Source organism: Lytechinus pictus, chromosome 10, assembly GCF_037042905.1.
Source record: "Lytechinus pictus isolate F3 Inbred chromosome 10, Lp3.0, whole genome shotgun sequence".
Lineage (NCBI taxonomy): Eukaryota > Metazoa > Echinodermata > Echinoidea > Temnopleuroida > Toxopneustidae > Lytechinus > Lytechinus pictus.
The window spans coordinates 20,369,223-20,396,368 of NC_087254.1; the positions used below are offsets into that span (position 1 = coordinate 20,369,223).

General features: G+C 35.9%; 1 protein-coding gene across 1 annotated transcript; it reads right to left on the reverse strand.

Annotated features, from left to right (window-relative positions):
* Nucleotides 1-5,868: 5,868 nt before the first annotated feature.
* On the reverse strand, nt 5,869-26,854 carry LOC129269244 (uncharacterized). The gene is made up of 3 exons (XM_054906716.2): nt 26,522-26,854; nt 17,075-17,321; nt 5,869-7,015 (listed from the first exon to the last, which is right to left on the reverse strand). The coding sequence occupies exons 2-3, from the start codon at nt 17,262-17,264 to the stop codon at nt 6,243-6,245; spliced, it is 963 nt and encodes a 320-aa protein (XP_054762691.2). The 5' UTR covers nt 17,265-17,321; nt 26,522-26,854; the 3' UTR covers nt 5,869-6,242.
* Between the last annotated feature and the right edge of the window lie 292 nt (nt 26,855-27,146).

Below are 27,146 nucleotides of genomic sequence, written 5' to 3' on the forward strand. Positions count from 1 at the left end.
TATTTGATCAAGTACAAATTGGAAATTAGACCAATTGTGCACCATACTACTAAATGAGAATTAGACTAACTGGGTATTGGATACCAAATGGCAATGAAACAAAATAGCCCTTATTCTGAAGTCGGGTTTAATTAAGACCATGGTCTACTTTTGTGCTAAAATTATGGGAAGCCAAACATGTCAAAAATTTGTTTACATTGCATGTTTCTCATGTTTTACCGTCATCTTCCCTAATATATCTTATTAATATTTCTGAGACAGTTAAGAATGATTTGCGAGTCAAATTAGATGATACATTGAACTGTTGTTAGATACTTATGTCACAACTGGCTATCCATAGGTAAACCACAACTTTAAACCAGAGTTTAAAGGGAAAGGGATGGTCCAGGCTGGAGATATTTAAATCTAAATAAATAGAGTAGAATTCACATAGCAAAATGCTGAAATTTCATCAAAATCGGATAACAAATAACGAAGTTGTTGAATTTTAAAGACTTGCATTATTCTGGTGAAATAGTTATAGGCATGTCTTCATGAATATTTATTAGGTGGGCTGATGATGTCATATCCCCACTTGTTCTTTTGTATTTTATTATATGAAATTAGATTTATCAAAAAAAAATTACCAAGAACTAAAAGAATTTGATTGACAACTGATTAAGTGCATTAGTTATTTATTGCCGCAACTTGTTCCATCATTATGGAGACACATAATTTACACATGTTTGAAAAAATGAATCAATTATGATTTCTTGTAATAACATAAGAAAAAGGAAAATGGGGATATGACATCATCAGCCCATCTAATGAATATTCATGATGGTGTGCATAACTGTTTTCACAAAATATTGATAAACTTTAAAATTCAATGACTTCGTTAGTGTCCGATTCTGATGAAAATATCAGCATTTTGCTCAGTGAATTTTACTCTTATTTATATAGATATAAATATTTTCAGCCCGGACCATCCCTTAAGATCGATTCCAACTTCAAAATAACCCATGTGGTGTTATATAAGAAGCAGACCAACTGTTTGTAAAACAAGTGAATAGTCGTGTACCAATTACTTAATCATTTTAGTTCAATTTTATTCAATTAAAAATACCATTTAGAATGAAAATAATTCAATATAAAATAAAAAGTAATGAAAAAAAAATGCACGTACATAAAATAACAGTGGAATGAATCAGATTGCAGCCGTTAAATACATCACTAAGGGTCGTGTCAAGACAGCTCCCCAGTTTGATATATGAGGTAAAATTGACAACAATTTCAACCATTTTCGTTCAAGTAAATGCCAAAACTTAAAAAAAAAAAATACGTTAATATTGTGCAAGTACTTGTGTTACATGGTAGCTATGTGATTAACATTTATCTTGTATGTACAAGAATATGTCCTCTTCCAACTATGAATCAGTATTCTGAGGTACAAAGCCACTCCCCCTCCCATTCTTTACTGCATAATATAATACTAGGGGCGGCACCAGGATTTTGATGGGGGGGGGGGGAGGTGGCAAGATGACATGAAGCCAAAAACATTTTTTCTTTTTATTTTCTTTATTGAATAACAGGGTAGTATAGAGATCATGACCCAGTCAGAACTCTCGTATCATACTCTTCTTTCTACCTTCTTTCTTCGTTTTTTTTCCTTTATTTTTTCACTATTCAAAAATCATATGGGGTAGATCATCGCCCCTTCCTTTACCCTCTTTAAGTGCCGCCCCTGTGCAGATGATTTATACATCAACCAAAACAACACGTCTTCCTCAGGACAAAAACACCCATAAATCATGGCTCGTCCTTTCCAGATTGAATGTTCCTTTCCTGGAGATCTCGTGACGAATTGTTTCATTTGTGCATAAGTGCAACCTATAAAAGTTAGTTCATTGATAAACTTTTATGGAGCTAGTAACTCATGTGTGACATAAAGATCCTGACACTATTTTACATTCGCGCTGTTTGTGAAGCTGATAAACATTGTGATGCTATAAATACAGTCACACCAACGAAACTGACTCCAAACCGACATTGTTACAAATAATGTCAAACCTATGCAAACCTGGAGTTGGTTTTGTCTGGGAGAATAATTATGTGGCCTTGTGAAGCTGGATTGCCGTGGACGCTGAAGCACCCCTGGAAATTTGGTTGGTATGCAATAATTCGGCCTCGTTTATCGAACTTCCCATTTAATGACCAAACAGACGGTGACAAAAATCACTGAAAACTGTCAGAAAATGGCTATACCAAAAGACAACCAAGCAAATGCCAGGAATTCAGTCGTTTTACAATCGGGGTTTTATGAAGTGGGTCTCGGTGTATATCCCATATTCTTTTACGCCTATATGTATTTCATAGTGATTGTACATCCATCGACAAGAAAATAAATCCAAGCTTTTAAGCATAGTGATCTTCATTTATACTTGCTTTCTGTTTTCTCAACGGTTATACTCTTTCAAACAACGGTTGAAGAATAATCTTACCATATCTTGTACAAATTTGGAGGAAAATATTTATAAAATGAATGTCATATGAAAGGGAGACGAAAAGAAAAATGGGAAACAAATGAAGAGTTTAGTTGCAAAAGGGGTTAGGTCCACTTTGGACCATTCCGAGAAAAACCATGTTTTTTATTCTCACTTATTGCAATATTCTTATGAGAAACTAAATTGTCATGATGTACTACCCTATCATGTGAACATAAAATTGGGTATAAAAGAAATCTACCCGTCTTCAATTTTTTTCTATATGTAAAAAAAAATTATCATTGTGGACCTAACCCCTTTTGCAAGTAAACTTAAATGAATCCCATCTCTTTTGATTAAAAAAGTGATTTTTCTTTGCCACTTTCATTCATGTTTTCATTTGAATTTCAAATTGTCTCTGGTATCATCAGAGTGACTAAAAATTTAGAGGTTTAGAGACAGAAAATAATAAAATTTATGAAAATTGGACCTAACCCCAGTGACAAATGAGTTCTTCAGAAGAGTTTAGTTGCAAAAGGGGTTAGGTCCACTCCAAGAAAATCATTTTTTTAATTCTCCCATATTGCAATATTCTTATGCGAAACTGAATTTTCATGATACCCTTACCATCTACCTGTCTTCATATTTTTTAAGATATTCTTTCCAAAAAAAATATGTGTGGACCTAACCCCTTTTGCAACTAAACTGAAATGGACCTAACCCCTTTTGAAAAAAAGTGATTTTTCTTTGCCATTTTAGTTCACTTTTTAATTAAATAGGAATTTCAACTTTTCTTTAGTATCATCTTATAGAGCTACTAAAAATCTATACATTAAGACAAAAAAGTCAAATTTGATGAAAAATGGACCTAACGCCTTTTGCAAGTGAGCTCTTCAAATAAACAAGATGCAGATAGAAGAATAAAACACTATATAATTAAATTGATATAAACTGGACATATAAAATCTAAACATATAAATACTTATGAATTGTTTCAGCCTGCTTTATGCATTCACGTAATTTATTTAGTTGATATTTATTTTTTTAATTAAATACGCATCATGTTCATGATTGCAAAAGCACTTAGAATGTCCCAGTTTGAAATCTAAATCTAAATCTATTAAAAAAAAAATCAGCTCGCACTTTCCTGCTGGCATGATAAATACTGATTGGTGTACTCTCTTCATAAAACCATGGACCTACGTAGTATAGGTCCATGATGAAACCATTGCAAACAGTCTTTAAAATGTCACTTACAGATTAGTTTAAATATATATTTGCAAAAAAAAAAATCGGCTCGCACTTTGCGCTCGCATGAGATAGGACATCTTGTATACACGATAACAAAGTGTTAAGAATGTGCCATAATTATACATGTATACGTAAAAAATACAATATATCTAAAAAATAAATGAATGAACAAATAAATAAAAATAAATGAATAAATAAATGAATTAATAGATAGATGAATAAATAAATAAATAAGTTTTTAAATCGCGATTTGCGCTCGCATTAGTTTACTTAGTCTTATACATGTCATGTTTATAAGAATATTTTTTTACTCAAATGAAGTTTTTATACTTTACCACACCCCAACTTTTTGGCCCTTCGACTGGATGTGGATGACGATACCCCCCCCCCCCTATATTTGCAAAAACTGAATCCACCCCTATCATCACTATGAAGAAATGGAAGATAAAATGCAACCATGTAAATGAAAAAGGGTGAGATATGATATCGCTTTCTCAATTAATATCATGTCAAAACCTTATTGCAAAATTAAATGTTCGTACTGAAAAATGTCAAATTTTTCGATCGCTCGTGATTTTTAAGTTTGATGATAGGTCACTACGCGTCAGAGGTTCTCGGGGTTCTGATCTAGTTAGTCCTTTTGCTTATCTTAATACAGGGGCGGATCCAGCCTTCGCCAATAGGGGGGGGGGGGCCCGGAAATTTTTTTCAGCCATATTTTCCCCAATCGGCCGCTCGAAGATGATTTTTGGTTTTTTGAAGGGGTAGTCCTAATAGTCACTTCTTAGCTTTATTCTTATTAATCATCATAAATAGATAATCCTTATTTATATAGTGTGAGCGCGAAGCGCGAGCTAAATTAATGGAAATCTTATGTATATTTCCCTAAAGACTGCATGCAGTTAGCCATGAAGACGTTACATATTTTAAAAATCAAATAATGCGAGCGCGAAGCGCGAGCTGAAAAAAATTGACATTTTTACCCAAAGAATGGAAATTCTAAGCACTTTTAAACAGAATAGGTATATAACTAAACAATTGATGCGAGCGGAAAATTTCGAGATTTAGACCTACTGAACGAGACACTCTATTCATGTTTTGTAAATCATGAAAAGGATGAGTAATTGGGGATCTTCCTTACATTAATAATGCGAGCGCAAAGCGCGAGCAGAAAATTTTCATATGCGTTTTGAACTGATCGAAAATATACATGTTAAGGACTGCCACTTAGCCATGAAGACGTTACATATTTCAACAATCGAATAACGCGAGCGCGAGCTGAAAAAATTGACATTTCTACATAAAGAATGGAAAATTTTAATCAATTTTTATAATCATGAACAAGATAGCTATATAACTAAACAATTGATGCGAGCGCAAAGCGCGAGCGGAAAAAACAGAGATTAAGACCTAAAAACGGGACACTATATTCATGTTTTGTAAATCATGAAGAGAATGAGTAATAGGGGATCTTTCTACATTTATAATGCGCACAAAGCGCGAGCAGAAAACATTTAATATTGTGATCTGAAACTGGATAATGATTTAAATAAAGAACAAGTTGTGTATGGAATAAACATGCACGCGCCTGTTTCATATTTAGACCTAGAATTTAGGCATTCTAAATACATCGTTTATCGTGAAAATCAAAGCGAGCGCGTAGCGCGAACTTAAACTATTTTATATTCCGATCTGAAAAAAATGAATCAATTTCAGCTCTATATTTCAAGCACTTTGTAGGAAAATTGTGAGGAGGATATGGATCGCACTTAAAAAAGAACTGATATTTTGCATTATTATTACATCATTATTATTACATTGAGTTTTGACATAGGACCGGCACATCCTTAGGACATGTCATCATTTGAAAATGAACACTGTCTTCCTATTCCTCTTGCTAAGTGCGAGATGAAACAAAAGGGACAATTCAATTATTAAATTAATATCTTATATATTAATGAGGGCGCGAAATCTGATGATATGATGGCATGAAAACTGGACATTTCAAGCACTTGTTTTTGTAATTATAACTAGAATGCATCAGTTAATATAAATTTGAGAGCGCACAGCGCGAGCAGAAAATGTTAATATTCAGACCATAAAACTGACATTTTTACAGAGCACTTTTTAAAAATCAATTTGTAAATCACGCAAAATAACGAAAGTTCGATTTCTGAGATGAAATATGTTTTTTTTTGTATATTGACTTCCAAACTTGATATTTAAACTCCATATTGAACAAGATATGTAAATCACCTAAAAGGCAATGCAAGCGCGAAGCGCGAGCGAAAATTTTATATCGTGACATGAAAGATTTAAAAAAAATATTTTCCAGGTCTTCCCCTCATCTCATTTTATTCACTCGTCTTCTTCCTCTTATGTTTCCCCTTCTTTTTTCCCTCTCTCTTCCCTTCTTTTTATTTTTTTTCTTTCTTTCCCCTTTTTTCTCTTTTTTTTGTTCTGCCAATAGGGGGGGGGGCGGGCCCCTCGGGCCCCCCTGGATCCGCCTATGTTAATATGTTTTCCAAATCACAAGTAGCATATATTCAAGCCAAGGGATGTCGAGAATCTGTGAAATCCAGTCTTTAGCGTCTGTAGAAAGATGTCTGCTGAAACCGTCGATGATCGTAAACTCTTCGCTTTCCTCCTAGTCAATTTCGTTTCCAGTGCTTTAATAGCGGATATGACATTTGGCGATGATTTCAAAAATATAAAACCCTGAAGCTCGCTCTTGCCGTGTTGGATACAAACATGGCACTGGTAATAACTCTCCCATATACCAGGCATGGGATCTTTCAACCAAATTGAATCTGTTGAAGTATACAGTACGCCTTTACCCAAAGTGAGAATCTTCAATATGACGTCACTATCAGACAGCAGTGATGAATTCTTAAGTTGAGTCTCCTTTAGCACTCGTCGGGCTACTAAATGCGTTTTCTCTAAGGTTTTCGATCTAATTTTGAATTGAGACAGATTTTTATAGGCACGTTGGTCCTCTACGAGTAAAGTGACGTCATAGCTTATATTCAGCCTCATCAAACTTTCTAGCCATTTAAGTGTCATTGCTAGTACTTTAGAGTGTGTCGTACCAACGATAGTAAAATCTATATCATTGATAGATAAGTCTCTGTGTATGCTTTTATTGATGAAAGTAGTTCTCTCATCATGAATGTCGTTTATAAGATGACTCAAGTTGTTACTCTGGTTTCCATGGAGATGAATGATGGCCTTTTTACTGGTAATACTATTCGAATGGAGGTGCGGGTTTGACTCGACAGGGTATAGAATAATAACGCGCTGATCTGAAAAAAAAAATAGAAGAGAGACAAGGTTAAATAATAGACAAAGATTTACAGAATGGATTTAATTGCTGAATTGTTTTGTTTTATCATCTTATCCAAGTACAGTGACAGATTTCGTCATGATAAAGTGTTTATTGATTGATCGCTCTTTATTTGATTTCATTTGAAATTCGACAGTCAAGACGTATACAAATATGACACATATTAAAAAATATCTTTATACAAAATATATTCAAATAAATTTAGATGATCACCATATCAAGTCTAAAGCATTATGCTAATGCTTTCGGGTCACCTGAAAAAAATACCGAAAACAAACAACAATACCCTATGACATTTTATCATTTATGACAGAAACAAAACGATAATATACAAAATCTTCGAGCAGCTACAAACAAAGATGCAAAAATTGGCATTACGTGCAGTTAAATCTTAAAATCAGGATTAAAACAACTCTTGATAGATGATTCTGTCGGAGACCCTTCTATTTCTTGCTCTCCCCCCTTCTCTCTACCTCTCTCTCTCACTTTTTTTTCTGTCTCTTCTCCTTTCTACATTGTATTGTTATTCTCCCGTAAGAACTATGTGAAATATGGGACTACCCTGCTTTTATAAAGAAAGCATGATTAAATAAATAATATATAAATCAATTGATAAATAACTAAATAGATAAATGAATAAATGTAATAATGCGTCGAGCTAAGATTTTCTCTAAAAAAAATCATTAATGCTTGTATAGTGTTTATCTTATTCTTTCTCTTCATCTCTCAGTCTTTTCCCTTGCTTATCCTGATTTCATAATGATATGATGCTTTTTCACTGTACATTTATAAGTTGTTTAGCGTTATGCTGTATTGAATCTGTTATCCTGACATTGTTTCTAAGGTGTTCGATTTTAATTCCATTCTATTTTGGACATCCAACTACTCTTTTTTTCATTTTTTTTATTTCAGTTTCACCAGATCTGTTTCAACAAGATTTTTTAGAAAAATAAATATTTCCGTTTCTATTTTCACTGTGTTTAGATTGCTTCCTTGATCATGTTGATATAACTTTTGTTTATATATAAATACAAATTTTTACTCTTATGTTACATGTATATTTGCTTTCCTGATTCCTATTCTTGACCAAGATGAAACCTGCATGTATTCGCCTGAAGTTCTAAATATTTCACATTTATTGTGTATTTTTTTTGCAAAAACATACAGAACATCAAGGCTAGTCTTTAATGATCAGATGTAACTCAATAATACAATGAATATATTACTGTTCAGTGCCGAGTTGATGTTTTTATTTACTGAGTTATATTTCCACATTTTTTTGCAGTTGTAATATTTGTTCTTTATATTCCCAATACGTCTCTATATCATCTTTTATCCTTTATCCCCCTTCCTTTTCATTCTCATTTTCAATGTGTAGTATATTTTATATAAGAGAACCTATTTATTTGATTCATGTCGTGGGAGTAGCATGGGGGCGGATGCCACTGTTGCATGTTTGTATACTGTAATCGTTTCTCTGATGTACATGTGCCTTTTTTATATTGGTGAAATAGAATAAATAACTATTATACTTATGGTTTGGCAATCTTCAGCTGAATTCTTAAAAAGTGGAAAGTAGGGCGTTTTCAATCGAAGAAAGCAATGTTCCTTGCATCGATTATCCATCAAAATCTACATAATATCAAATAATAATAGTGACACTTATTTGCATCTAAAGTAATATCAATACTCTTACGCTGTAATGGATAAACTGATGTTGATCAGTTTTAGATCGGTTTCCTTCCTTGTCGGGTCAATATATACATGTATATCTCCATGTTGGTAAAAGTCCAAACGTTTAGCACAAACTATTATTAGATGGAATCACAGTTATCGGAGAAGTTAATCCTAAAGAAAAGTTTGTTGTAAAAAAAGCAGAAAAAATAATGAAAAATATTGGTGAAGGTTTTTAGGGAAAATCCATTAAATATTAAGAAAATCATATTATAATAAACGAGCGACTGCCCCATATGTTATGTAATATAAAATGCATATTTTTTAATGTTTCGTGATGAATTATTTTTCTTTTTTTTTTAGCACCGCGTGTGAAATGATTTGTGTATTGTTGATATACTGAAGGAACAATAAAACAAACATTTTCAATTTTCTGAGAAAATGAAATTTCTTTGATTTTTTTTTACCATACGATGATATATAGGAAAGCTGCTCGCACATGACGTCACAAATTAAATGACTAAAATTCTAATAACTTTTTTTATTTTTTAATGAATTTAAGGTATTGTTTAACTTTGTGAGCAGCCGATTAAAAAAATTATCAAACCAAGATGAAACATGTGTACAAGTGCATGTAAGAAGATATAGTAGTCTGTTTGGACAACTTCCGGTCGAGGGGATTAACATAGTTAATTATTAATGAATTATTAATAATTAGTTAATTATTAATTGATTATTAGTTAATTATTAATTAATTATCAATTAGGTGTTTGTTGATATCGGTGAGGTCAAAAGCGAAGAGTCGTTATGGGGATGAACATAATTAATTTTAAAATTTATGTTAGACAAAGCGGTCAAGTTGGACATGGATATTTTTTGGTAATGTGTGGAGAGTATGGATTGATGATGGGACAATAGAATTAGGGATGTGTGTTGGTCAAGTTCACTCTTGGTGGTTTTGGATGCAGGTAGATGTTTGCCGAGCAGCTCATCTGTGCGTGTGGGGAGTATGGATGCAGATTTTGGATGCAGGTAGATGTTTGCCAAGCAGCTCATCTTTGTGGGGTCTTGGATGCCGACAGGTGTTTGCCAAGTAGTCTCATCTTTGTTAGGTTTTGGATAAAGCTATTAAAAGCCAAGTAGTTTTCAAGACATCTGCAAGAAGCCATATTGTAATTTGATAATTATGAATTAACGGTGACCTCGTGAAACACTTGGTTAAGGTGAACATAGGGATGCATCATTGATTAGTGTCCCTCGATGGTCATGAAGTTAGAGTGGTATAGGATTATTGGTTACACAGTGAACATAATTTCAGGGGGTCGCTTACAATTTAACATTACTGTTTCCATGGTTTCATGCAGAATAGCTGTCACCCAATCGGTATGTGTCATTCCGCCATTTTGGCGTTGCAACGTCTACGGCGAAACATCAGCATCGTCATGATCGTGGAGTTGTGTGTGTGTGTGTGTGGGGGGGGGGGGGTAATAAGAGAGTTTAGCTGGAATCCACTTCATTCCCTCACATTATTCCAGCAGTGTGGCGTTGCGGCGTCTAACGGCGTCATGGGGTTGCGGTATAGGAGGATCGCAATTTACCATTTGGCAATGAGTTCGATGATGTTTGGTGATTAATGATGTTAAATGTCGGTCCCAATTATAAATCATCATTTCTCATAGATACATGTCTGTAAAAACTTATCACACGCACACTCTAGAACAGAAACACACGCTCTCTATTTATCGGATAGTGGGGGTTAACACTTTTTCCAATTGTTGTCGCATGACCCTCCGTTTATTTTCAAAATCTTCAACCACGAGAAAACAAATAATTATTCCGATCGAGTGTCAATGTATCAATGTTGTCGATAGACTCGGGGCACTTTATCATTTGGAATACTTTTTTATTCAATTTTGTACTTCCCGAGATCGAAGTTGAGAATATCTCATTTTTATGGGAAATATATTTACAGAGGGCAATAAATCGGATCAAATCGTCAAAGTTTATGTTTGCAAGGATTTTATTAAATAAAACAACAAATAACTTTCACTCTTATGTTTAAGGAAAATTATTTATATTATTATTATTATAAACACAAACCTCAGTATGACACGATTTTTCAAGTGTCATGTTTGCTGCGCCCCTGCATGCATTCGTGCCCCCTTTCCGTTTATTTTCAAAATCCTTGAAACATTTCATGCAATGCCAATAACAGCAAGATTATCACAATGTAGACAGAGGGTATGAATGAACTATGACACTTCATGAAGTAGATGTTCAGACAATCTATTTCATTGAAAGAATTGTATTGCCAACAGATGGTTCGCAATTGATGAACTATTATATTTATTATTTGGATAATGTGCCCGATAGAGGGCGTTGCTATATCATTTCAGATTAAATTTGTTTGGAAACTGTACTTTCAGAGAACTTTAGAATATCTCCTTGACAGTAAAATATAATTGCAGATAGAATTAAGGCGCTCAGTCGCATCGGCAAATCTGTCAATTTCATACAGCGCGTCCCTAAAAAAATGTCCCTCTGACATAAGGCTGAATTAATTTAAAATATGAAAATTATTCTCGATTAAAATAATGTATAATTATAGGAAGCTCATCTCAAGTCCTAACTTCTCAAACAATTTCATTGGTCTTGCTTCAGCGGTTTTGAATATACAGTATATTATGTAACAATGGTGCTTTTCAGCCTATTCCAAGTTTTCATACATGCATCAAGTTAGATTATGTTCATGATGATATAAGCTTTCTTCTCCTGTACATTATTTTGTATGATTGAGAGTACTACAACACTTTGGAATAACTTCAGCTTGGCTATGTCAGAGGGACATTTTGGGGGGGGGGACGCGCTGTATGTAGGTCTACATTCGTAGACATGGTAGAGGTGACATGATTGAAAACACTTCATTGCGGCGTACATTGCTCTGTTTTGACGGCGTTACGACGGCGTACGGTGGCGCTACGGCGCATCTAACGGCAAAGTCATGAAATCAATTTTTATTTTTGTTGATAGAAGGCGTTTAACGCATCAATCCGTCCAACGACAAAGCACAAGAGAAGGAAAAAACACATCTTATGCAAAAATATATTTCACATCAGCAAATTTTGTTATTTTAATTGAAGTATGAAACAAGATATTAACAAGCAATGCATATTTGTAAATTTGTAGGTATCAGAAAGTACATTCATATATTATATTTGGTCACTCTCTTGGAACTTATCAGCATGGAAAAAATATCATTTCATCATGATCATAATACATGTACAGCTTTCTACAATCTACAAAGTTTGTTCTGTATTATTATGTGCACTAGTTGTCACTTTCTTCAGCCCCTTCCATCTCTTCTTCATGCTCCTCTTCTTCCTGGTATTGAAATAGGACATCAAACTTTGTTCCGTGTCTGGCCAACACGCGTTGAATTGCTTTCCGAATATCCATTCCATTCTCTACTCTTTCTTTGATATCAGATAGAATGTCAAGATTGGTGTCATCTTCTTCAAGATACAAGCTATGTCGCAAGAAGTAAGAGTAGTGGTCGAAGAAGATTCGTTTGACTGCCCATAAAACTTTTGTGTGAGCATTCTCTCGAGCTTCTTCCTCATTCATACCCCTTGAGATATATTTTTCGTATTTTTCATTTCTCATCTCATCGGTTGCTGCTAGAGCCAGTTTGAACCATTCTTGATAAACTAGGTTGTCTTCAGGATCTCCATTGTCTTCTTCTTCACTTTCTGATTCTATCATTTTAGAATCTTCCTCTATGATATTTTCATTATCACTGGAGTCTTCATTTTCAGATTCAGTTTCATTCGGTTCCTCATCCGTTTCCATTTCTCGATGCGCAGTTTGTTCGTGCCTCTTCACGTCAAACCTGCGACTATACGTCTTATCGCATAGGGAACAAGCAAATCGGTTTAAGAGAGTATTCATGTTGACTTGAAGATGTTAAGCTTGCAAATGATAGTGCAACAATTGCACCGCCACTTTATATTGCTTTGACCATGGTGAGTATTGTCAAACTATGACGCCATGAGGCGCAATGTTCATGACTTTGCCGTTAGATGCGCCGTAGCGCCACCGTACGCCGTCGTAACGCCGTCAAAACAGAGCAATGTACGCCGCAATGAAGTGTTTTCAATCATGTCACCTCTACCATGTCTACGAATGTAGACCTACATACAGCGCGTCCCCCCCCAAAAATGTCCCTCTGACATAGCCAAGCTGAAGTTATTCCAAAGTGTTGTAGTACTCTCAATCATACAAAATAATGTACAGGAGAAGAAAGCTTATATCATCATGAACATAATCTAACTTGATGCATGTATGAAAACTTGGAATAGGCTGAAAAGCACCATTGTTACATAATATACTGTATATTCAAAACCGCTGAAGCAAGACCAATGAAATTGTTTGAGAAGTTAGGACTTGAGATGAGCTTCCTATAATTATACATTATTTTAATCGAGAATAATTTTCATATTTTAAATTAATTCAGCCTTATGTCAGAGGGACATTTTTTTAGGGACGCGCTGTATGAAATTGACAGATTTGCCGATGCGACTGAGCGCCTTAATTCTATCTGCAATTATATTTTACTGTCAAGGAGATATTCTAAAGTTCTCTGAAAGTACAGTTTCCAAACAAATTTAATCTGAAATGATATAGCAACGCCCTCTATCGGGCACATTATCCAAATAATAAATATAATAGTTCATCAATTGCGAACCATCTGTTGGCAATACAATTCTTTCAATGAAATAGATTGTCTGAACATCTACTTCATGAAGTGTCATAGTTCATTCATACCCTCTGTCTACATTGTGATAATCTTGCTGTTATTGGCATTGCATGAAATGTTTCAAGGATTTTGAAAATAAACGGAAAGGGGGCACGAATGCATGCAGGGGCGCAGCAAACATGACACTTGAAAAATCGTGTCATACTGAGGTTTGTGTTTATAATAATAATAATATAAATAATTTTCCTTAAACATAAGAGTGAAAGTTATTTGTTGTTTTATTTAATAAAATCCTTGCAAACATAAACTTTGACGATTTGATCCGATTTATTGCCCTCTGTAAATATATTTCCCATAAAAATGAGATATTCTCAACTTCGATCTCGGGAAGTACAAAATTGAATAAAAAAGTATTCCAAATGATAAAGTGCCCCGAGTCTATCGACAACATTGATACATTGACACTCGATCGGAATAATTATTTGTTTTCTCGTGGTTGAAGATTTTGAAAATAAACGGAGGGTCATGCGACAACAATTGGAAAAAGTGTTAACCCCCACTATCCGATAAATAGAGAGCGTGTGTTTCTGTTCTAGAGTGTGCGTGTGATAAGTTTTTACAGACATGTATCTATGAGAAATGATGATTTATAATTGGGACCGACATTTAACATCATTAATCACCAAACATCATCGAACTCATTGCCAAATGGTAAATTGCGATCCTCCTATACCGCAACCCCATGACGCCGTTAGACGCCGCAACGCCACACTGCTGGAATAATGTGAGGGAATGAAGTGGATTCCAGCTAAACTCTCTTATTACCCCCCCCCCCCCCACACACACACACACAACTCCACGATCATGACGATGCTGATGTTTCGCCGTAGACGTTGCAACGCCAAAATGGCGGAATGACACATACCGATTGGGTGACAGCTATTCTGCATGAAACCATGGAAACAGTAATGTTAAATTGTAAGCGACCCCCTGAAATTATGTTCACTGTGTAACCAATAATCCTATACCACTCTAACTTCATGACCATCGAGGGACACTAATCAATGATGCATCCCTATGTTCACCTTAACCAAGTGTTTCACGAGGTCACCGTTAATTCATAATTATCAAATTACAATATGGCTTCTTGCAGATGTCTTGAAAACTACTTGGCTTTTAATAGCTTTATCCAAAACCTAACAAAGATGAGACTACTTGGCAAACACCTGTCGGCATCCAAGACCCCACAAAGATGAGCTGCTTGGCAAACATCTACCTGCATCCAAAATCTGCATCCATACTCCCCACACGCACAGATGAGCTGCTCGGCAAACATCTACCTGCATCCAAAACCACCAAGAGTGAACTTGACCAACACACATCCCTAATTCTATTGTCCCATCATCAATCCATACTCTCCACACATTACAAAAAAATATCCATGTCCAACTTGACAGCTTTGTCTAACATAAATTTTAAAATTAATTATGTTCATCCCCATAACGACTCTTCGCTTTTGGCCTCACCGATATCAACAAACACCTAATTGATAATTTATTAATAATTAACTAATAATCAATTAATAATTAACTAATTATTAATAATTCATTAATAATCAATTAATAATTAATTAATAATTAACTATGTTAATCCCCTCTACCGGAAGTTGTCCAAACAGACTACTATATCTTCTCATGTATTATAGAACTAATAAACCCTAAAAACAACCATTATTGAGAATGAAGAGCTAAAACTTCAAGGCAAACCCCGACTTTGTAAATAGGCGTCTTATAGACGCCTAAATAGTACACATAAGTGTATGGGATGAAATTAAGATGGTGTTTTCGGTCACTTGATATTTCAATTTTTGAAGCACAAAATAATTATTTTCGAACGCAATTTTTTCTGGGCTTCATTTTTTTAACATATCACAGACACAGGTGACAAGTGTTACCTTCTAGCTCAGATTTTTAAAAGTCAAACCAATGTTAACCAATCACTTTAAACCTCCGCCAATATTTTTTCCCGCTATTTTTATAATAAACTCGTTGTCAGGGTGAACTTCCCCTTTAATGTTAACCCCAAGGGTCCCAATTCGACTTAGATTTACCAACAAAACTTTTGATGGTGCCGACAACATCTCCCCTCCCACACCCTGGCGGGCACACGCAAGAAATTAATTTTCAAACAGTATCTGTCAGAGTGGAGAGTTGATTGTGTCGTGCCTCATGCTTTCGTGAAAATTAATAATCTTTGCAAGACTGTCGAAACACGTCCACATATCACTGGGGGTATGACATAAGACTTATTTCCATTTTCGAGAAAATATACAATTTCTTAACTCCATAGGCCACACACAATACACGATCTTTTTCATGCAACCCATCCCCTTAATACCAAATATGACTATGTTTGGACCTTGGTTTCATGAATATGTCATAAAGTGTTTTTTCCTGCCCAAAGCTCGGTGGTTGGTATAGAAACATGCCTGCGTGTATTCATCATTTCGCTCACGCTCCATTATATTCACTCCATCTCGCTCACCGATTAAATTTTTTCCGATAAAATGCTTTAACTTTTATTTCACCTTGTTTTCTCCACCCGCATGCTGTTTAAAACCATGTGAGTGAGTGGTTACGGCTACATTTTCTGCTGTAATTGCTGTTTCACAATGGATATGGCTCGAAGAAATATCTAAATGTTAATGAGTGTCATCTAACTTGCCCGATCAATGTAAATTAGTTCACTAACCAACCTGCATCTACCATAATAAATAAATACAAGCGAGCGCAGCGAGCGAGAAAAATAGATACCGTAAAATATACATGATATAGGTATGCCATCTCGTTCTCAAATCCTAGCTTGGTAAACTATTTGAATACCTTGCTCAGCATGTTTAACGAATTTATTTGTTCTACTAAACATACTGTATCTGAATACATGAGCTAGTAAAGCGAGAAATAATTCCTGTGACTATAGCCATGATAGCAGTAGTATACCTGGTATCAGTGACTCGTTCACCCTGTGCTGTGTGATGCTTTCCAATCACTTGGAACGAGCCACATAGCGGCCTTACGGCGAGCCGAAAACATTCATTTTCTTTGTACCAGCTACATGCATAGAGGTGGTTTGAATAAAAACTAATAAAATTGCTGTTTTCGACTCGCCGTACGGCCGCCGTAGAGTAAATGTGACTGAGTAGCAGGTGTTTGCCAACATGAAAGTTCCCTTTGACTTTGAAAGCAATATGTTTATTATATCATAGAAAGGAGAACGAATGTACATGGATAAAGAAGATCAATAAAATAATGATCAGTGATTAGGCCTATATCAACAAAACTCCTGATATGCATAGGGATGTAGCCATGGTAACTATACCAAGAACATAACCATACATTTTTTTTTCGCAAATCAGCTCAAATCAACATAATTCACACAATGTTTCATCGTGAAAAAGATTCACTTTGATATACACCGCTCTGTAAAGAACGGGAATCATTAATCGATGCACACATAATTATCAATTCAAAAACATTAATCACCAACATTTATGTCTAGGATATTTTACCATGTCGGCTATAAACTTACATCGACTATAACAAGTCTTGATTGTCCAGATGAGGAATAGAGAGAGCAGACCGACTTGAGCCACCGTGAGCGAACAGAGTAAGAAATGAATTAGAGGACATTTACCAGACGACCTCGCTGATGAGGATGACGATGATGTCGACGATGATGTCGATGAATGCTCACGAGTATCCCGACCATGTCCCGACATGATGAAGAGTCTTGTTTGAGATGATGACGATCATGGAGCTATAGTTGTTGCGTCTTGCTTCAGGTCAAGTGTAGTCAAGAGCAGGAAGAACAATGCATGGGCGAAGAGAGAATGAAAATGTTCATAATATGCAAAAGTTATTTCAACGACTGAATAGATGAGTTAATTAATCTGAACACCAGTTGTTGTTGTTGTTGAATATGATGGCGCTCTTCAATCTCTCCAGATTATACGCGCCAGTCACTTTCGTAAGTAGGACGTCGTCGGCAAAGGAGATCCATACGACGTTAAACCATTGGTGACGATTATATGACATATTAATATAGATTAGTCACCCATCCACCTATTATATTAGTAGGTCCTACAAGATTAAACATCTTCGAGGAATAATACTTCAATACAAATAGAGAAATTAAATATCGCGCGTGCTAAATGATTGTTCGTGAACCAGTGTTTCTATCTTTTGTTTGCCCCGTGAGGGCGTTAACCCGGGGGCACTCAGTATATAATGCATAGTGGGTATGTGCCGCGGAGGGGACCCCCATTTTTACACTCAAATTTCCGTTCCAAGGCATAGCAGCATTTTTGTCTTATTGAGAAAAAGAACAAAGAAAGCCGCTCCAAGGCATATCATTTTCTTCTTATCGTGAAAAAAGAAGAAATAAATCCGCTCCAAAGCTTCGCATATTTTCCGTTACGCCGTTCCGGTCGCATTGATCTGCTACAATGAGCCGCAATTTTGGTGAAAAGCGGCCGCAGAGCGCTGTCCGACTATCGCCTCTGCGCTAGCGCACCCGGCGCCCGTGCCGCCGGGCTAGCTGCATGCACGTATACCCGTTCCATATAGGGATGCATACGCACTCACATGCAGTCGACCCGTTCCAAGGACCCCCGTTTTCACAAACATTTGTAGTGCTGAAGCCCGTTCCGAGGACCTTCCTTTTTACAATTAGCCCGCTCCAAGGCCCCTTTTTTTGTCTCGCCCGCGGCACATCCCTACTACTTTTTTGGTCGAGTGCCCCCCCCCCGGGGGCGTTAAGTCCCAAATGAGACCACAGCAGGCCGCACACCACAAAGTTCAGGAGCCGATTGCACGAAAGGGTCTTTCCAAGGATCGTCTTTCGTGTCGCCCATCTTTCATAATGCGCAATATGCGGGATATTTCTGAAAGTTATAATAAACAAATAAAATTCGTAAGCTAGCTTTTCAATCAATTTTTATACATTTCCATGATATATCACATTTTATAAACAAAGATACTGTTTACTGTAACGGACGAATAACATATGTTTGCAAATAATTTATTTAAAATGCGTTTCACATGGCGCATCATAAAAAATGGGCGACACGAAAAACGGTTCTTGCAAAGACCCTTTCGTGCAATCGGCCCCTGGTCATTATCGGGGAGTTCTCCCCGACCCGTACCTACAATGACGTCATACATAAAAGTTAATTCATATGAAATAAATGATGCACGTATCTGAGAATTTTTTATCACATGAAGACGAATTAAGAATATACTGCTTCAGATAAGTCCAGTATATCATTAATCATTTTAGTATTTTATGGGGACTTTAATAGTTGCCCAAGAATACCTATCATCACTGTTGCTACATTTTCTTCTTCTTCTTTCCTTGGTTGGCAACCAGTCAGGATTGACTTTTTTTGCCACAGCTTTTGTTCATTTTCAACAGCTAAGTTTTAGAGTAGTCTCGGTTTCAGGCCCCGTACCGAGAAAAAGAAAAACATATCATCATATTCTCAGAAATAGAGGATATCTGGTGATCTCTAAACAACAAAGGTATGAAATGTGTATTAACACTTTTTTAGGGATTTTATCAAATCTTATATGAACCTATACGGAGAAATAGTTAATAGTGTGTTTACTAGATTTGCTTCTTTTTTATTCTTCCTAATTCCATAATGGACTAATTCTATCTCTCTCATATGTTGCGACTTCAAATTATCAGGGGGTGGTAATTGCAATGAAGGGGGATCGTAGATAGGGAAATATAGTAAGGAGCTCAGTACAGGCAATTGAAACAAGAATAATAATTTGTTGCCAACAGGACAATACCATGCTGTAATAAACATGATAAAACTTATTATTCCGCCTCATAAGCCTACTAGGAGCTATCTAACCTTTCCTTTATTCTATACTCTATGGCTTTAACCTTTCCTTTATTCTATACTCTATGGCTTAAGTTCAAAAACTACTTTGCCACTTCCACTTTCCCATCGCATATGATGGGGCATCCTCCTTAACGAGTTTGGGATGTTTGTTTTACTCGTGTGCCTTCAAGACAGTGAAACATCCTTTTATATTTTATTTTGCTGTTAATACTAAAACTTACACTGTAAAAAATGAAGTGCTAATTTAGCACTTCCCGTGCTTGTATAGCGACTGCACTACCAGTGCTGATTTTCTAGTTCAAATTTAAACTAGAAAATCAGCACTCGAAGTGCAGTCACTATACAAGCACTGTAAGTGCTAAAATAGCACTTCATTTTTTTTACAGTGTAGGAGCTATTTTACCTTTCCTTTATTTCTTAGAGGAGTTATTTGACTCAGCCTGGGCTATCACCCCCTCATCTATACCCCACATACTCTATATAGGGCTTAAATGCAAAAAATACTTTGCCACTTCCACTTTCCCTCATTTTTTCTCGCCATCGCAAACCATGTAATTATGTTTATAATAATAATGATATAGGATTGCACGTATCCACCTTGCTAAGTGCTCAATTCGCTCCTATATTGCCCCGGCTAAGCTAGTCTACCGATTCCGGTGCTCACAGCTTATTGAGGAATTTCTTCATGCCGGTATCCATTTACCTCACCTGGGTTGAGTGCAGCCCAATGTGGGTAAATTTCTTGCTGAAGGAAAACACGCCATGGCTTGGAATCGAACCCACGTCCTTCAGATTGAAAGACGAGAGTCTATAACCACTAGACCACGACGCCCCCATTATGAGGGGGCATCATCACCCCCCCCTCAATTAACGAGTTTGGGATGTTTGTTTTACTCGTGTGCCTTCAAGACAGTGAAACATCCTTTTATATTCTATTTTGCTTTTTGCTGTCAATATTAAAACTTGTATTAACATGCTGATTTAGAAGGCGCCAGGATTTTCATCAGGGATCGAGAAAGAAGGGAACCAAAGAGAGTTTTTATAGGCCCACTTTTTCAAAAAGAAAATCAAAGAAAGTAACCAAAAGGCATATTACCGGCATTATTAAAAACATTATTATAATGACTTTTATATAAAATATTTTCTTATAACATTATATTTTGGAATTTCAAAATTCATGAAATTGGTTTCTTAACCTGTCGGTAACATTATTATAATTTTTAAATATTTTTATGCTTATTTGGGTTAGTGGGTGTGTTTTACTAATAGAGAAATCATTCAATATGAAACTTGTTTGAAAAAATAGATAAAATCAGACAAGCAAATGCTGGTGAATTTAAACCTGATCATCATAATCAAATAATCAATCATTGTCAATGAATATCAATCGTAGAAATCAGTGTTACGACTAATCACTATACTATCATTATATTACAGAGTCCAAGAAAGAACAAAAATGTTTTATTCAAAGTCAAAGGAAACAATTGAAATCATTTGCATACAAGGTCATGAATTTCACAATTTCGTACATTTAATGTTTGCAAAGAATTCAATTTCGCCCTTAAACAGCTGCATAAAAAGTGATATCAGTGATATCATATTTTGTATATCATCGTGTGACCTGATACTTTAAAATGTGGTTACAATTCCAGTTATAACTTCCTCCGGAAATCATGTTGATCATAGTCCTGAAATTTGAATTCAGAATCACATGGACAACATTAACGGATATAACCCACTGAACGTATTTCCAGTTCAGTGATATAACCCCTCTGACCTATTCGTCTCACATCCGGGTTAAAAGAAATTATCTGGATATCCAGGATCTGCATATACTGTTCTTTAACTAATTTCCATTTCTTAATTCAACTTGCTGATATTGAGTTGGATCTTGCCTGGAAGAGTGAGTAACATATACGATGGTCTATCCATTTTTTTTTACTCATTTTTAATTTTACTAGTCGACAATTTTTTCATTTATTGATAAATCTCTATCTCCCCCTCTCTTTATATACATAATTATATTCATCCTTCCTTATACATACATATCTATTTATCTATCTATCTATCTATCTATCTATCTATCTATCTATCTATCTATCTATCTATCTATCTATCTATCTATCTATCTATCTATCTATCTATCTATCTATCTATCTATCTATCTATCTATCTATCTATCTATCTACCTACCTATCTATCTATATTTTATATCTATCTATCGATCTATCTATCTAACTATCTTTATATATATATATATCTATCTATCTATCTATCTATCTATCTATCTATCTATCTATCTATTTATCTATCTATCTATCTATCTATCTATCTATCTATCTATCTATCTATCTATCTATCTATCAATCCATCCGTCCGTCCGTCGATCCGTCCGTCCGCCTGTTTATATATCTATCTATCTATCTATCTATTTATCTAATCTATCTATCTATTCATCTTCAGTACAGGCCAAAAGTTTGGAGCCACCCTCAGATTTATAAGATAATCATACATGACACTGCATTCTGAATATAAGCAAATGTATTGAAACAGTGGGCCGTTTCATAAAGCTGTTCGTAAGTTAAGAGCGACTTTAAGAACGACTGGTGAACCTTTCTTACGCGCTAAACCATTGCCAATGAACATTTTGCTTTAAACTATTACTAATCCACAAGAAGTCGTTCTTAAAGTCGCTCTTAACTTACGAACAGCTTTATGAAACACCCACCTGAATAGGCTATTTTACATCACACAAGCCTTCTTCCAACTGCTTTTGCTTGCACTGCTGTCAAACGCCAGTCCAAATCATGAATATATTCATATTTTATGCATACTATAAACTTTACAGGTATGCATAAAATTTAAATATATTTCAAACAAAAGTGTTTTTTACAACCTGAAAGTTTGTCCAAGGCTTGTCTGACATAGCAACAAATAATATATCCAAACTGGATTCTAGCAGAAGATGTTTGCTTGGTAGCATAAACAATCGCGGACACCGTGTATCAAGTCCTGGAAAGGACTGAGATAAAAGTGGATAGAGGTAGAAGAGAAATGGAGAGGTGAGAAAGTGGAGGTTAGAAAGCAGAGTACCTTTCTAAAACGAGTGTAGTCTTAAAGAGGACTGTAAACCAGAAAGAGTGGAAAGCTTGAGCAGTAGACAGGATGAGAGGCTAGAGTAGAAGGCTAGTTGAGCTAGAGAGGTGAGAGAAGATTGGGCAGATGAGAGAAGGCTTGAGTTGGCAAGTAAGTTGCGTTATACAGCAAGAACGCGAGAGCAGACTTTACGTTTCAGGCAGGTTGACTGTCCGATTGACAAGTTGACTGTCCACAGGTTGACATATATTATTTGTTGCTATGTCGGAAAAGCACTGACAAGCTTTCAGGTTGTCTAAAATAACCTTTTATATTCAAATTTTATACATACCTTTAAAGTTTAAGGGTATGCATGAAATTTGAATTATGAAAACCGACTGGGGTTTGACAGAAATGCAGTCAAAACCGGTTGAAAAATGCTTGTGTGATGTGACTGATCTGTCATAGCCCATTTAGTATCAATACATTATTTTGAATGAATGCAGAAATCAGTGTTTTGTATGATTTTCTTTTAAATCTGAGGGTGGCCCCAAACTTTTGGCCTGTACTGTATCTATGTCTCCATTCTGTCAATCTTTGATCTACTCGATCTCATTTATTTCATGTTATATTCTTATCCATGTAACGAATCTTATCAACCAGTTTATGAATTAGCTTATATTAAAAGGTCGGTAATAAACGTTTTGCATGGGATCGGTCTCCTTCCATCCTTGATTTGTGGGCGCGTCGTGGTCTAGTGGTTCTGACTTCTGACTCTCGCCTTTCAAACAGAGGGTCGTGGGTTCGAATCCTAGCCATGGCGTGTTTTCCTTCAGCAAGAAATTATCTACACTGTGCTGCACTCGACCCAGGTGAGGTTAAATGGATACCGGCAGTAAGAAATTCCTCAAAAAGCTGTGCGCACCAGAATCGGTAGACTAGCTTAGCCTGGGTAATATTGGAGCGCCTTGAGCACCTAGCACGGTGGATACGTGCGCCATACAAATCCTATATTATTTTTATTTTATTATTTATTTGCACTTCGGCACCCATTCTCGGTTAAGACATATCGGGTTATGATTTTTCTCTCCCAATATTGGTCCACATTTTAGAATTATTTAGGCCCTATGTAAACTATGTTTTTGGAACCCCAGACCAATGTTGACCCTATTAATTTGTCATTTCATAGGCATCTCTATGCGTTGGGCACTTAAACTCCACAGCTTGCATATATCTTGTCGATTATAGCATGATGGACTCTCTTTCTCACTGGTTCCAATAGTTATGGAGTAATGAAATTTTCTTTGCTTGCTTGTCATTTTGGATCCCGTCTCCTGCAGGTACAAAAAGTCTTACCCAAAATACAAGATTCTGCCTTCTGATAGGCGCATTATTGCTTCTATGTACGACACCTGAATAATACTGGTTTCAAAATAATCTATGAATAGATTTATCTCTGTTCCATTCAGTGTGATAATTTTGTATGTGAGGAGAAATTGGATGGAGAATCGTCCCAGTGAATTAATAATAGAGTCATCACCTAGGATTGTAATTTAATCATAAAGGGAAGTCCTTCGACTGGAAATGGAGTTGTCTCTGACCGAATCATAGTAAATTGCTGGGAAAGCTCAACCGGAGGGGGGGGGGGTGGGGCTTGGGAGGGCGTTGTCTGCCAGGGGGTGGGGGATAGTGTTCTCCGGTGGGAGTTATCACCTGAGATTAGTTCTCGAGAATGTCGTAATATGATGTGGGGCATTATTTTATCGGGTGGCCCCTCATCTACACAATTAACAGCCATATAATGCGCATCTTCAAGACTTAAATTTGATTATTATTATTTATTTTTTTTACACTTTTATTTTGCACCATGCATCATCATGCTTGTTTGATGCTACAGTGTTCATTCGAATCAACTGATGTTGAGTCAAAATTGAACCCCTTGAACTCTTGAAGAAGAAAAATATACCCTGCTTCAATCGGCTTTTCATGTCTATTTTTATTGATGTTTCCATACGGGTCAGTCACACTCGTGAAACGGACTCCAAACCGACCGATGGTAATATGGTATTTTCTTTGTCTGTCTGTCTGCATGTGACTGGTTTGGTCGATGTGATATGATTATTAAAGGACAAGTCCACCCCCAACAAAAAGCTGCTTTGAATAGAAAGAGAAAAATCAGACAAGCATAACGCTGAAAATTTCATCAAAATCCGATCTAAAATAAGAAAGTAATGACATTTTTAAGTTTTGCTTAATTTCACAAAAGTTATAATTTATGCACACCCTGGTCGGTATGCAAATGAGGGGACCGATGACATCACCCACTCACTATTTCTTTTGTATTTTTTTATGTGAAATATGAAATATTTTAATTTTCTCCTCATTGCCATGTGAAGAAAAAAATAATTTCTCTCTGAACATGTGGGATTCCATTGTTTTAACATTTTGTGGTTTAAACATTGAAAAATTGTATAATTCAAACATTAAAAAAAAAAAGATATAGTGAGTGAGGGACATCATCGACTGTCTCATTTGCATATCACTGAATTGTGCATATAACTGTTTTGTGAAAAATAAGTGAAACTTTAAAATGTCATAACTTTCTTGTTTTACATCCGATTTTGATGAAGTTTTCAGCGTTACTCTTGCTTGATTTTTCTCTATTTATTCAAATAAACTTTTTTTTTCTGGGGTGTACTTGACCTTTAAGCCTAGTAACGTGATATTTTGAATTTGATCTTCCATGAAAAGCACTGGATGCGAAACCAACATGCATGCGATTCAGATTTATTGTATTACTTGAAACAATTAACGCTCCATACACTACTTCGTGCTTCATGGAGGGGGTGGGGAAGGGTTTTACTGATATTATGAACGAGTGCTAAAATATTCATGGACTTGGTACGCGTTTCCTAGTAACTAGGGGCTTATAAGCGTAAGCGTGCATGTTTGAACCGAATCTTCAGCATTTACCATAAATTATTATTCTTTGCTCCCATTTCATTCCGGTACACAAACATATACACGTGATTCACCTATATTACAATTATGATTTGTTTTCAAGGCCATCATGAGCTTTCAATAATAATATGCCTACTTTGCGCTTTTCATGACATCCATATCACTGGGCGCTACAATGTACAAATAAAAACAAAGTGAAGTTTTAGTTACGGGAAAGACGGTTTAGTATCTGCGGGCACAACCTGATATATATCTAATCTAATGTCAACATGAATAGCCTGATTAAGTCATAAAAATCATGATAATAATATAGCTCATATTTACTCAGAACAGCCACTTCATCAGATTGAGTCAAGTGGGCCGCATATCAAAATATGACAAAGCTGTGGCTTAATGAGCCAAAACATTTGAGGAGGTCATGCCCACCGCATACATTCGTAATTCCGACGCTTCGTAATTCCGAAGGTTCGGTTATTCCGAAGGTTCGTATTTCCGAAGGTTCGTAATTCCGAAGGATCGTTAATACGAAAACCAAATAAGGTTCGTAATTCCGAATGTTCGTTAGTCCGAAATCGAATTGAGGTTCGTAATTCCGAAGATTCGTTAATCCGAAAACAAAATAAGGTTCGTTACGAAATTACGAACGTTCGGAACATCGAACCTTATTTTGTTTTCGGATTAAAGCACCTTCGGAACAACGAACCTTATTTTTTTCGGATTAACGAACCTTCGGAACAACGAATCTTATTTTGTTTTCGGATTATCGAACCTTCGGAATAACGAACCGTCGGAATAACGCCACAAATGTTCGGATTAACGAACCCTTTTTCGTTTTCGGATTAACGAACATCGAGGTATAGGCAATTTATACGTGGTTCGGAATTACGAACCTACGGAATTAAGAACCTTCGGAATTACGAACCTTCGGAAATACGAAGTGTAACCATGCCCACATGAATGATGGTTTCTACCATCGATATAGCCTATAGGCCTATGGATATCATTAACATAATATTCACGATATTGATATGAATATTGAATCATACTCATTCAGAGGAATCACAATATGTAGGTAAATGCATACTTACTCTTTGCTTGAATGAATATTTATATACCAGTCCAGTGCCTCTGCTTGCTCGCTAGGTGCTCATCGAATTGTTTTGGATGCCTCGATATCACGTAGTTGAAATACTTGTTAGAGCTAATGAGTAGATAGTTATGAGAGCCCTTTACTCATGCAAGCCTAGCTATGTATCACACATGTGCTGTTGCAGGAATAACATAGTTGGTATACAGCATTAAACACTTCCCTAGCCCACGAGAGAGATTTACTTTGAAAAGGGAGAGAGAGAGCATAAGAGAGCAGCAGCTAAAAACGGGAAATGGTTATTATAATATCCATGCACCACATGCATGCACATAATGATAGACACATATCATTCTCAGCGAGCAACGTGCAGCCATACAACAACCTTTCTTCGACTAGAAATTATAATAGAAACAGTACAATCAGCTTTTAAAAAGAGTTTAATTGTATGTTTTCGCTTTTAGAATGTCCCAGGCTTTGTGTTAATACAAAAAATACAAACCTAAAATTCTTTTCGGACAGGCACTAAATCATTATGACTTGCGCGCGACCACTGGCTTTTGCTGCTAATTACCGTGTACATCATATCAATTATCATGAATCCATATTTGGGGAGTATATTTGTT

What these genes read in the sequence shown, in the direction of transcription:
- LOC129269244 (XM_054906716.2), bottom strand. Translation starts at nt 17,264, where the DNA reads ATGTCGGGACATGGTCGGGATACTCGTGAGCATTCATCGACATCATCG. An exon ending in CAAGACTTGTTATAGTCGAT is followed by an intron (nt 7,016 to 17,074) that starts GTAAGTTTATAG and finishes TTTTTTTTTCAG; the next exon opens with ATCAGCGCGTTATTATTCTA.